At 54.3% G+C, this 12,095-nt stretch overlaps 1 protein-coding gene across 1 annotated transcript; it reads left to right on the top strand.

Moving 5' to 3' along the window:
* Nucleotides 1-3,006: 3,006 nt before the first annotated feature.
* On the top strand, nt 3,007-10,363 carry LOC130876290 (zinc transporter ZIP3). Its single transcript, XM_057772815.1, has 4 exons — nt 3,007-3,127; nt 4,690-4,783; nt 5,482-5,812; nt 6,835-10,363. The coding sequence occupies exons 3-4, from the start codon at nt 5,603-5,605 to the stop codon at nt 7,576-7,578; spliced, it is 954 nt and encodes a 317-aa protein (XP_057628798.1). The 5' UTR covers nt 3,007-3,127; nt 4,690-4,783; nt 5,482-5,602; the 3' UTR covers nt 7,579-10,363.
* Nucleotides 10,364-12,095: the final 1,732 nt, after the last annotated feature.

Below are 12,095 nucleotides of genomic sequence, written 5' to 3'. Positions count from 1 at the left end.
TGAGCAAAGGTCAGAGAGTTGGAACTTCTATTCCTTCAAGGTTATTGTCTGTTTCTCAAACAGAGGTCCCACTTAGATTTGGAGGGAGAGATTATTGTCAGTAGGGTTGGCTAATATCCAGACCTTGTATTTCAGGGGTAGGAAGTCTAAGGATCCACTAAGTTCCTATTCTTTAGGGAGATAACATTGGGTTCCACCCAGGAATGGTTTGCCTGCAGGATGTTTTGGTCCACGGTGTGAGTGTGACTCTTGTAGCAACAGAGTGTTTATCTAAGAAGGTAGCCCGAAACCTTCAATTGGTCTGTTCATTCCTTTTATTATGTATGCTAATGCAGGTTTCTTTTCATCTACTCCTACCTTTTGGTGTCAGGGGTATTTTAAGCAATTGGAAATTAAACGTAGGCGATTTCAGTACTCACTGTAACTCCTCCTACTACTATCCTATGCTTCTGTTTTATTTTTACTTGCGTCTTTGTGTCCTTTACTAACTCTTCTGATCCCAGTGCCTCTGGCCTGGTAAGTGGTATTTTTCTCGAAGCTCGTCTCTGACAGAAGTTTGGGAACTTTGTAATATATGTCATTTCTTTTTATAAAATTTGCTTATTTTTATGGTTTTATTTAATTTTTTTATTTTATGTGCATTGGTGTGAAGGTGTCAGATCCCCTGGAACTGAAGTTACAGACAGTTGTGAGCTGCCATGTGGTTGCTGGGAATTGAACCCGGGTCCTCTGGAAGAGCAGTCAGTGCTCTTAACCTCTGAACCATCTCTCCAGCCCTATATTGTCATTTTTTTTTTATATGTTTTCTTAGTTTGGGTTTCTGTTGCTGTGAAGAGACACCGTGACCATGGCAACTCTTTTTTGTTGTTGTTTTGTTCTTGAGACAGATTTCTCACTTTGTAGCCCAGGCTGGCCTTGAACGTGGAGATCCACCTGTTTTCCCTGCCTGAAAGGTGGGATAAAAGATGTGTGCTACTCTGCCTGATTTGTCCCAGCTCTCATTTAAAAATTTATTTTTAGTATGTGCATGTGTGCACCATCGGTGTGCAGGTGTCTGTACGACATGGTGCATGTGTAAAGGTTAGAGGTCAATCTTTATTTTTAAAGATTTATTTATTTATTTATTTAAACAGTATCCTGCCTGCAGGCCAGAAGAGGGCACCAGATCTCATTATAGGTGGTTGTGAGCCACCATGTGGTTGCTGGGAATTGAACTCATGACCTCTGGAAGAGCAGGCAGTGCTCTCAACCGCTAAGCCATCTCTCCAGCCCGTCAATCTTTTTTTAAAAGATGTATTTATTATGTATCCAGTGTTCTGCCAGCATGTGTGCCTGCAAGGCAGAAAAGGACACCAGATCCCAGTACAGATGGTTGTGAGCCACATTGTAATTGCTGGAAATTGATCTCAGGACTTCTGGAAGGACAGTCAGTGCTCTTAACCTCTGAGCCATCTCTCCAGCCCCCAGAGGTTAATCTTTTTTTTTTTTTTTTTATTTTTGGTTTTTCAAGACAGGGTTTCTCTGTGGTTTTGGAGCTTGTCCTGGAACTAGCTCTTGTAGACCAGGCTGGTCTCGAACTCACAGAGATCCGCCTGCCTCTGCCTCCCGAGTGCTGTGATTAAAGGCGTGCGCCACCACCGCCCGGCTCCAGAGGTTAATCTTATAGAGTCATTTCTACCTTTGGGACCAGGGATCACACTCAGTGCATCATTCTTTTGAGCGAAGATCCTTTGACCCACTGAAGATTTCAGTGCCCCCATCTCCCTGCCCTGTAGCCATCACGTGGCCTTGCCAGATCTTGACCATAGAAAGTAAAAGGCCGACCTTGAAATCCTCACCCCCCACTTTCCAGGTTGCTGAATCGTTTTAAAAAGTAAGGTGATCAGTTCAGAGAATCAGTTGTAGTGACAAGAAGTTGAGCTCAGATTATTATTAATGATGCTGTCAACCTTATTTGCTTAACATCATTGTGTGTGAGTGACTCCGGCTCTAACGAGGAGATGCCCAGCGGCGAGGGTGTGCCGCAGGCCCCATCTGACACATCTGTTAGCCACGGAGGGAAGTTCTTCGTGTGATGGCAGGTAAGGTTCTTTAGAGAGGTTTTGTCTGGAAACATCCCATCTCTCCAACAACAGACAAGCAGATCTAATTGATCCACTTAGCAATAAAAAAAGGAACCAGGACTAGACACATGGCTTGGCAGTTAAGAGTGCTTGCAGCTCCCGTGGAGGACACGTGTTTGGTGTGCTGTGCACGGGGATCAGCCCTTCTTCTGACTTTGGTCACCAGAGACACATACGGCGCATAAATATACTTGTGGATAAAGCACTCATACACGTAAAATCAAACCAAATCGCCGTGTGGTGGTGGCACACAGCTTTGTTCACTCTGGAAGAAGAGGCAGGAGGATCTCTGAGCTTGAGACGTGCCTGCCTACAGAGTGAGTTCCAGGAAAACCAGGACTACACAGAGAAACCCTGTCTTGAACAACAACAAAAAAAAGGAAAAAAGAAAAAGGTAATAAGGTATAGTGCCCATGTTGTTGGCATCTATAGTCTGTTCAGGTGTCACGCCATTTCAGAAGACAGTTCTTGGCTGCAGGTGTGTGAGAGGGAGTACCTTGTCATTAACTGTGGTTGTTACGGGGCACAGATCTCTTGAGCTTGGATTTATGCCTGCTGTCAACAGATATTTGGTGGACTCATGTATCCTCTTAAGTCATCATGAGGGACTTCAAGAAAGTTTCATTATCTGTAGGAAATCGCTATCAATCACAGGCATTCAGCACCATGCCCCCCTGGACAGCTCCCGGAAGCAGCTCCTTCCGGAACTATATGTCCACGTTCCTGTTTCCTGTCGGAAGCATTTGGTAGTTGCATTCATAGCCGGGAGGGGGACTGCTTTCCGGGGCAGGTAGGCGTTGCAGAGCGATTGGCAGCAGGGAGGGCCAATAGAATCAGAGGACTGTCGAGTGGCGCTGACAGCGTCCAATAGACGCTCGCGTGGGCGGGGCGTGGGCAGCGCCTTGCAGCCCCGGGGGTCTCGGCCGGTCCGCTGCGGCGGGGTCCGGACGGCGCGGCGGTTGGCGGCGGGCGGCACCGGCCGGAGGCTCTGGGACCTGGCGGAGGTACGAGGGGCTCGGGGCGGGCCGGGGCGGGCCGGGGCGGGGCCGCAGGGGCCGCGCTCCGGAGCGCGGCTGCGCGGGGCACACAGTAGGCGCTCAATAAGTGCTCAGCGAGAGAAGGAGCTCGTCGGCCCCCACCCCGCCCCGTCGGCCCCAGGGAGCGGCTGCCCGAGCAATTCTCAGCCCGCACGGCCTCTGGGCCATCCACACACAGCAGGCATTTGTTGGGTGCCTGTTGTATACGCTAGGCCTTGTGTTCACGGTGGGAAGGTCTTTAAGGGATGGGTGTCTATTTGTTTTCGGTTTTTTAAAAGTTTTCTTAATTATATCATTCATTTTTGATATTTTAAAATCGAAGTTAATTTTAGCCTTACCTTATTTCATCTTACCTTACTTAATTTTATTTCGTTATTTTCTTTAAAAGAAATTCGTTTTCAAATTATTTTGTATATGGGTGTGTGCCTGTCTGTATGTACATCACATGTGTGCAGTGGCGAGAAAAGGGGTCGGATCCCCTGGGGCTGGGTGGAATGCAGGCATTCTGAACTGCTAAGCCATCTCTCCAGCTCCTATTTTATTATTTTTTCATTTAATTATTTTTCTTTTGGAGACAGGGTCTCCCTACGTAGCCCAGGCTGCCCTGGAACTTAACTCTCTACCTAGAGCAGGCTGACTTTAAACTCAGAGATCAGCCTGCCTCTGCCTCCAGAGTGCTGGGATTAAAGGAGTGTGCATATTTGTTGTGGAGGGTGGTGTGTGCAAAGTCAGGACAACGTGCAGGATCCATTCTCTCTCTTCCTCGCGTCTCTCAGGGTCTTCCCGGGTCCTTAGACTTGGTGTGCCACCTTTATTTACACTTTGAGCTTTGTTTCATTATTTTATCTCATTTTTAACTGAATTTTATGGTTTATTATTTTATTTTGAATTAGGGTCTTGCTGAGTTTTCCAGGCTGATCTCAAACTTGGTGGTAATTCTCCCACCTCATTGTCCCTTGTACTGAGATTTGTACATGTCCTGGATCTCACTCTGTAGACCTGGCTGACTTCAAACTCAGAGATCCGCCTGTCTCTGCCTCCCATGTGCTGGGATTAAAGGTGTGCGCCGCCCCGGCTGGCCCAGCACAGTTTGTAATTGGTCGTTTTGTGAGAGTGCGCATGTCCGGACATCCGTGTCGGTGTCTTCATTGATCTTTCTTCACTCATAAACAATGGGTGTTCTCTGCATTCGTGTCTGTGCATCCCATATGTGACCAGAAGGGGGCATCAGTTTCCCAGAGCTGTGGGTGCAGCCGGTGCCCTAACCATTGCCATCCTTCCCAGCCTCTGTTTACACACTGGGGCAGGATCTCGCACTTGAGTCCAGAACTCCTGACTGGGTCAATGTGTGTGCACCACGTCCTGGTCATCAAGGTACCAGGACAACTCCAAGTATATAGAGTTCCTTTTGGTGCCGTAGGAAGGGGGTGGGGCTGGACAGGGCCCTGGGAAGGCCCTGACTGAAGCAGGCGAGCTGGGGACTGTGCGGTCAGCAGCCAGGACAACGGTGTTGATGTTTTGTGAGACAGGATCTACAGAGTCACATAGGAGCAGCCTACACTTTGGCCACCACATCCGCTCAGCCAGCTATCACCTCACGCCTGCTCTGCACCAGGCCTCGAGGTGGGTACCAGGGGTCCAGTCGGGAGTGTGGCTTAGGTGTCTAGAGGAGGCTGTTCCAACTTCCAGAATAAAGGGAGTGGTCTGTGCAGAGGCCCTGGGGCTGGTACAGGCCTGTCGTTCAAGACAGGCAAGCTGGTGAGAGGTGAGCTGAGGCCTAACCTCCTGGTAACAGACTGAGTCCCTTGTTAGGGCAGCAGTACCCCAGAGAGTGCCCTGAGCGTGTCCTGGGACCGATGGGAGCATTCTGTACCTGTGCACAGCACAGAAGCCACTCAGCCAAGGTAGTTACCAGGCACATGGCAGCAGGGGCCAGATGCTAAATAGTATTCAGTTTCATGTTTCCTGCGTGAGTGTGTGTGAGTGTGTGTCTGCATGTGTGCATGTGTGTGTGCGCATGTGTGCACATGTGAATGTGAATGTGTGAGTCTGCATTATGTCTGCATGTGTGTACATGTGAGTGTGCATGTGTGTATGCATGTGTGCATGTGAGTGCGCACACACATGTGTGCACATGTGAGTGAGTGTGTGTGAGTCTGCATGGTGTCTGCATGTGGGTCTGCATGTGTGTGCGCATGTGTTGTCCTCAGCCCCTCACCATCTTGGTTTTGGAGGCAGCGTCTCAGGAACCACCTGTGAATCGAGCATGGCTGACCGGTTAGTGACTCCCATGGCTAATGTGGCTGCCGTTGTCCTCACAGCTGCCGGGCAGAGCCATGAGCCCCCAGCCCTGCGGCTGGGGCCGGTAGCTTCTGAAGCTCTGGTGTGTGACTCCATGTGTGGTTTGGCCCTGCGGTGACCGGCGTGACCCTGGTGGCCACCATGACTAAGCTCCTGGTGGCGAAGCTCCTCTGCATGGTGGGTATGTTCTTCTTCATGCTGCTGGGCTCGCTGTTGCCCGTGAAGGTCATTGAGGCCGACTTCGAGAAGGCGCACCGCTCGAAAAAGGTCCTCTCTCTGTGTAACACCTTCGGGGGTGGTGTCTTCCTGGCCACGTGTTTCAACGCACTGCTGCCCGCAGTGAGAGACAAGGTGAGACCCTGCAGGCGGGCTGGATGGAGGGCTAGTGAGGGCTCCCTGCTGGGCACATGTGAAGGATTGTCTCACAGAAGGGCCTGGGTAGGCGTGGCCTTCCAGCAGCTGCCTCACCATCAGCGACTTGGGGATTCAGTCCTGCAGCCTGGGCTGTCTCTTTCAAGGCCACAGTGAGCTCAGGAAGTCCTGGGCTGGGGTGTTCTCCTCCGGGGCGTGGGGGGGCTTGGCTCTTTCTGCGAAGCCCCAGCCCATAAGGGCCAGCTTCTGCCTTCTGAACCACAAGCTATGGTGGCCACTTTCTTTGTCAGTGAGTGTGTGGCTGCGGTGACCTGGCCTCGCCCAGCCCTCAGGTACCTTCCCCTCCTCCAGGCCTGAACTTGTGCAGTGGCCTTGCTAGTCCCTGTCCACCGACACCTCACCGCATTAGGGGTAGGCCCCACGCGTCCCTTGCTAGTCCCTGCCCACCGACACCTCACCGCAAGCACAGTTCACAGACGCTGCCTCTTGTGGCCGGATCCATTGCTGGGAGGGAAGAGGGTGCCCTGTCCCATGGCTGCAGCAGCCCAGGAGGGCGGAGGGCAGCTTTGCATGTGTGTCTCGGGTAATTGAGTATTTACTGTGTGTGTGCCAGTGCATGTGGATGCCAGAGGCTTTCTGGAGTCAGTGGGTCCCATGAATTTGAACTCAGAATATCAGACTTGGCTGAAAGTACCATCACCCTTGGGCTGTCTCGCCATCTCCCCCACCCCCTTTTTTTTTCCTAAAAACGCTTTGTTTTTGGCGGTGCTGGTGTCGGAACGTGAGCGAGGAAATGCTCAGGCATGGGCCCCCTGGGTTTCAGCCTTGGTGTGACCTGGGCTGTGTCTTTTGTTGCCTGCCACCACACCAGCTCTGCATGGCACACACGAGTGACTCCTTCAGGCAGGGTCTCCACACAGCCCAGGCTGCCCTTGAGCGCCTTCCGAGGGTCCCCTGCCTGGAATGAGAGGCCTGCAGCTGACTCAGCCCTGTTCCCGCAGCTGCGGCAGGTGCTGAGCCTGGGCCACATCAGCACAGACTACCCGCTGGCCGAGACGCTCATGATGGTGGGCTTTTTCCTCACCGTGTTTGTGGAGCAGCTGGTGCTGACCTTCCGCCGGGAGCGGCCACCTTTCATTGACCTGGAGACCTTCAACGCAGGCTCGGATGCCGGAAGCGACTCAGAGTATGAGAGCCCGTTTGTGGGTGCGGGCGGCCGCAGCCGCGGGCTGTACCCCGAGCCCACAGCACACACACATGGTGCAGGGCTGCGGCTGCGGGAGCTAGGACGCCCCGGCCCGCTGCGGCTGCTCAGCCTGGTATTCGCGCTGTCGGCACACTCGGTGTTCGAGGGCCTGGCGCTGGGGCTGCAGGAAGAGGGTGAGCGTGTGGTCAGCCTGTTTGTGGGTGTGGCTGTCCACGAGACGCTGGTGGCCGTGGCCCTGGGCATCAGTATGGCCCGCAGTGCAGTGCCGCTGAGGGACGCAGCCAAGCTGGCAGTGACCGTGAGCGCCATGATCCCCGTGGGCATCGGGCTGGGCCTGGGCATCGAGAGCGCCCGCAGCGTGGGCAGCAGTGTGGCCTCAGCGCTGCTGCAGGGCCTGGCCGGTGGCACCTTCCTGTTCGTCACCTTCCTGGAAATCCTGGCCAAGGAGCTGGAGGAGAGGAGCGAGCAGCTGCTCAAGGTGCTGTTCCTCGTGTTGGGCTACGCCGTCCTGGCCGGCATGGTCTTCCTCAAGTGGTGACGGCACTTGCCTGCCTGTCACCTTCTGCCCACCCGAGCTGTGGGTTTCCACAGGACACAGGTCACGTCCTGCGCCAGCCACACTCCAGGGCGACGGCCCACACGGGGCTTCCCGCACTCCACCCACTGATAATGCTTTCAAAAGAAGTCTTAAAGTTCTTTACCAAAGCCGTGTGGCCATGTCACCTCATGTCCCCGTCACTCCACCTGTCCCTGCCGACACTGCTGAGCCACCAGGGATGGAGCGTGGGGAGCCGCTGCACCCTCCACCCCATGTTCCCAACATGTTCTGTGTAGCCCAGGCCCTGCCCGCCATTGTCACCCGAGTTTTTCCGGTTGCTCCAGCATGCCATGTGACAGGTGCATCAAATGAGCAAGGAACTTCTTCCCAGGGGACAGCCCAGCGCTGGCCGGGCCCTCAGGAACCCACTCTTGCTCCCAGAGTGGATGGGGGCTGCGACTCCAGGGCCAAGCGTGTAGTCTCCTGGGAGGGAGTGGGACGTGGAGAGTGGCTTGGTGGTCTGAGTTACGTCCTCACCACTGGGGTCTCCAGAAGACACAAGGGGAGACTCCCAGGATGCAGGCAGGAACTCAGCTCCTAGCAACCATGGTGCCTGTCGCCATGGCAACACCAGCATCCTGGGACAACCTGAGTGAGAACTCTTCCTCTGGGGACATAAGGCTGGCACAGCCTACCCCTTTTTGTGACCTTGGCTCTGTCCACAAGGCGCCACCTCAACATTGTCCCCTTGGTGGCTGGGTGTCAGACTCCTACCTAGTGCCCCGTCACCATGGCAAGGTGACCCCCTGCCTGGGTCCTACTCAGAAGATATGAGGTACAAAGAACAGGGCCTTGGGGACAACAGGGCCTTAGGCAGTGTCCCCAGAGCCCCAGGGCCTGGGCCACCTCAGTGCTGTAATAAGTCAGGGTTCACATGGCACTTCCAGACATCGGCGTGAGGGACCACCTGTTGAGACCATGAAGTCTAACCCCGTCCCTGCAGGTGTGGGGACACGCCCACAGTGCCACCTGGCACTCCCCCGGTGCTTTTCTTCCACCCTCCGCGTAACACCCGTGGGACTTCTAAGTGTTCCACACCTTCCCTTGAGCCCAGGTGAGCCCCATGGAGCCACCGTGCCAGCGCAGGTGTGGGCGTAGGTGACAAAAGACAATACCGAGTAGGACGCGCCTGATCCCTGTCTGACCATCCCAGCAGGAAGACTGTACCCCCTATGACTACATTAAGTGGGACCCTCTCCCCAGCACCAACTGCTCTGCCCCTGGGAACACCAGCAAGCCTGAGTGCCTGTCACCATGGACCTGGTCCCCTCCCCATCAGTCCTCTGAGTCTCTGAGAATCATCCCAAGCACCAGCTCCCTGGCAACTGTGGGAGCTTCTGCCTCCCCTACAGACCTTCGGGTGCAGGTAGCAGCATCCTTGGGGGGGTGGGGATCCCAGGCTCAGGAGACACCCGCCATCACTCCTCAGGCCTGCCTGGCCACGTGTGTAGTGGGCAAAGAAGTGGGCCTGGGAACTCACGAGGCCCTCGGGCTCCTCGTGCTGTGGACCAGGACTTGAGCAGGTCACGGTCGGGAGCTTGTGTCAGTGAAACCAGTCACATCTCATATTGGAGTGCAAAGAAGCAGGGTGAGCATCCTGCCTGGCACCACAGTGACCCCTCGCCGGGGTGGTCCCTCTGACCGCACAGGTATGACTGGAGAGGTGGTACCACCCATGGCCACCCCCACACACCGCCTCCTGTGGGGACACAGGAGGGAGAAAGCAGGATGTGAGGAGAGGGTGGGGCGGGCGGCCCAGCTTCACTGCTGATCTGTAATAACATGCCAGCCTCTCAGGGCTTGTTTGTGTTCCGCTAACAGAAGTTAATAGTGCGGCGGGCGAGATCAGCAGTCAGTTCCTGGCGCCCTGCCTCTCTCGCTGCTGCAGGGGGCCAGCACCTCAGTCTGGGTTCCCCCATGGGGGCTGGGGCCTTCTGGGTGTCTCCAGACTCTACCCACCCTTACCCAGGAGCTCCCTGATTTGGGACAAACGTGTCCCAGATGTCTCACTGAGTCTTCCAGGGGAGGGGACACGCGTGTACGTTGTCCCCATGCCCCCGTGAACTTAGGAAGCTGCCATTCAGCTGAAAGAAATGAAATGAACACATCAGTATCAGGCACTGTCCCCACAAACGGAAGAAAAGTCAAGAGACAAGGCTGATAAAGAACTCAGTGGGCAAGGGGGGGTTGTCACCACGCCTGAGACAGACTTGTCTATGGTGACAGAACTGACCCCTGCCAATTGTCCTGCTCCTACAGGTGCTCAGTGGCACCTGTGCAGGCACAGGTGTGTGCTCCCCCCATGTAAAAAAATGGTTTTTTTGGGGGGGATTACTTTGTTTTTGTTTTGAGACAGGGTTTCTCTTTGTAGCCCTGGCTGTCCTGGAACTCACTCTGTAGACCAGGCTGACCTCGAACTCACAGAGATCCGCCTGCCTCTGCCTCCTGAGTGCTGGGATTAAAGGGGTGCACCATAACCACCCAGCTAAGAAAATAGTTTTTAAACCGGGAGTAATATCCATGACTAATCCCAGCATTCCAGGCCAGCCTGATCTACAAAGTGAGCACTGTCTCAAAAAATACAATAAGCGGGGCTGGAGCGATGGCTCAGTGGTTAGAGCACTGGCTGCTCTTCCAGAGGACCCGGGTTTGATTCCCAGCACCCGCATGGCAGTTCCAGAGAATTTAACACCCTCACACATATATACATGCAGGCAAAACACCAAGGCACATAAAATATAAAGAAAAAAAATAAAATAAGGATTTGAACTATTATTTGTTTGTTTTGTTTTTGTGAGTGGGTGTTTTGCACTCATGTTGTCTTTGCACATGTGTCTCTAGTCCCCACGGAGACCAGGAGATGACATCATCCGTCTCCACAGAGTCCAGGCTGGTCGGGGCAGCACGTCTAGCTACTGTCTCAAACAGACAAAATACTGGACTCCAAAATGCCAGTCCATGTATTTTGGGATTTTCTTTGTGTGGCTGGTGTGTGTGTCTGTGCAGTGCCTGCAGAGGTCTGAAGGTAGCGTCAGGAGTAACAGATGGTTGTGAGGCACCATGTCTTCTGAGAGCGGCCGGCACTAACCGCTGAGCTACCCACTGCCCTTCCCCTCCTTGATGTTTCAGGCTGCGTCAGCGCGGGAAGGGGGCCTCGCCGTTGCAATGCCTCAGCCTCCCTGGTGCTGCCCTGGCAGGGTCGAACCATGCTGCTAGGTAGATTTGGGTTCTGAGGACCCATCTTTTTCAGGTCCTGTTGGTAAACACTTCATGGTTGAGCAGTCTCCCCAGGCCCTTTCTGCAGCCCCTTCTGCTGGTGGGGGCAGAGCAGGGCTTGGTAGGCAGGCTAGAATTCCAGACTGTGGTGTGGGCTGCTTAGCCTCTGGGGCTCCTGAGCTCCTGTGCCCAGATACCTGCCCTACACAGCTCTGCAAGGTGGGGCAGAGCGCAGTACCCCATGCCCCAGCCAGCCACAGAGCCCTGCTGTGGGAGGAGGCAGGAACCGAGCCTGTCTCCAGTGGCTCCTGATCCCAGAGCCTGGCCTGGCGTCTATAAATAGCATCAGTGTGTGGACAGGCACCACCGTGTGAGTCAGCCTGGGCTGGTACTTGAAGGAGCCAGGGAGCCGGCCAGAGCTGGGCTTAGCGCTCACTATTGGTCTCTTTGGGAAGCCAGGTAGCCAGGAGCCCAGACAGAGGAAGCTTGACTGCTCACCCCAAGCCTCCCTCTCCTCCATGCCCAGCGCCTGAGAAAGGGGGCCACTCTGGGTTTGTTCCCAGCTACTGAGGGGTGATGGCAGGAGTTGCTAGGGGTGCTTCTGTGGGACAGAGGTTTTACTTCCCATCTCTGGACTCAGGGTAGGAGGAACGGAGACACCGTCTGAGGGTCCCCGCAGTGCAAGGGTAGGAGGGAGGTGAATTCTTAGCTCTAGGCAGCCCAGGTTGAGGCACATACAGGAAAAAGAGAACTGGACCATGAGATCCTTTTTTTTTTTTTTTTTTTTGGTTTTTCGAGACAGGGTTTCTCTGTGGTTTTGGAGCCTGTCCTGGAACTAGCTCTTGTAGACCAGGCTGGTCTCGAACTCACAGAGATCTGCCTGTCTCTGCCTCCCAAGTGCTGGGATTAAAGGCGTGTGCCACCACCGCCCGGCGACCATGAGATCCTTGAACACACACACCAAACTGGACTATGACCCAGGAAGAAGGAGCCACGTTAGAATTGAGGAGAGAGCCGGGTGGTGGCGGCACACACCTTTAACCCCAGTGCCCAGGAGGCAGAGGCAGGCGGATCTCTGTGAATTTGAGGCCAGCCTGGGCTACAGAACAGTTCCAGGACAGTCAGAGCAGCATAAAGAAATCCTGCTCGGAAAACAAAACGCCAACAAAAGAACTGAGGAGGGGAAGGAGGAGGTGGGTGGGGTGGGGGAGACAGAGCAGAGGGCAGTCTTAAGATGGGCT

The sequence above is a fragment of the Chionomys nivalis genome, chromosome 6, assembly GCF_950005125.1.
Source record: "Chionomys nivalis chromosome 6, mChiNiv1.1, whole genome shotgun sequence".
NCBI classification, from domain to species: Eukaryota; Metazoa; Chordata; class Mammalia; order Rodentia; family Cricetidae; genus Chionomys; species Chionomys nivalis.
Note: the sequence above shows the minus strand (reverse complement) of the source record. Positions and strands in the feature narration are given on the sequence as shown.

Coding starts and splice junctions, on each gene's coding strand:
- LOC130876290 (XM_057772815.1), top strand. CDS start 5,603: ATGACTAAGCTCCTGGTGGCGAAGCTCCTCTGCATGGTGGGTATGTTC. Junction 5,813..6,834: donor TGCCCGCAGTGAGAGACAAG/GTGAGACCCTGC, acceptor CTGTTCCCGCAG/CTGCGGCAGGTGCTGAGCCT.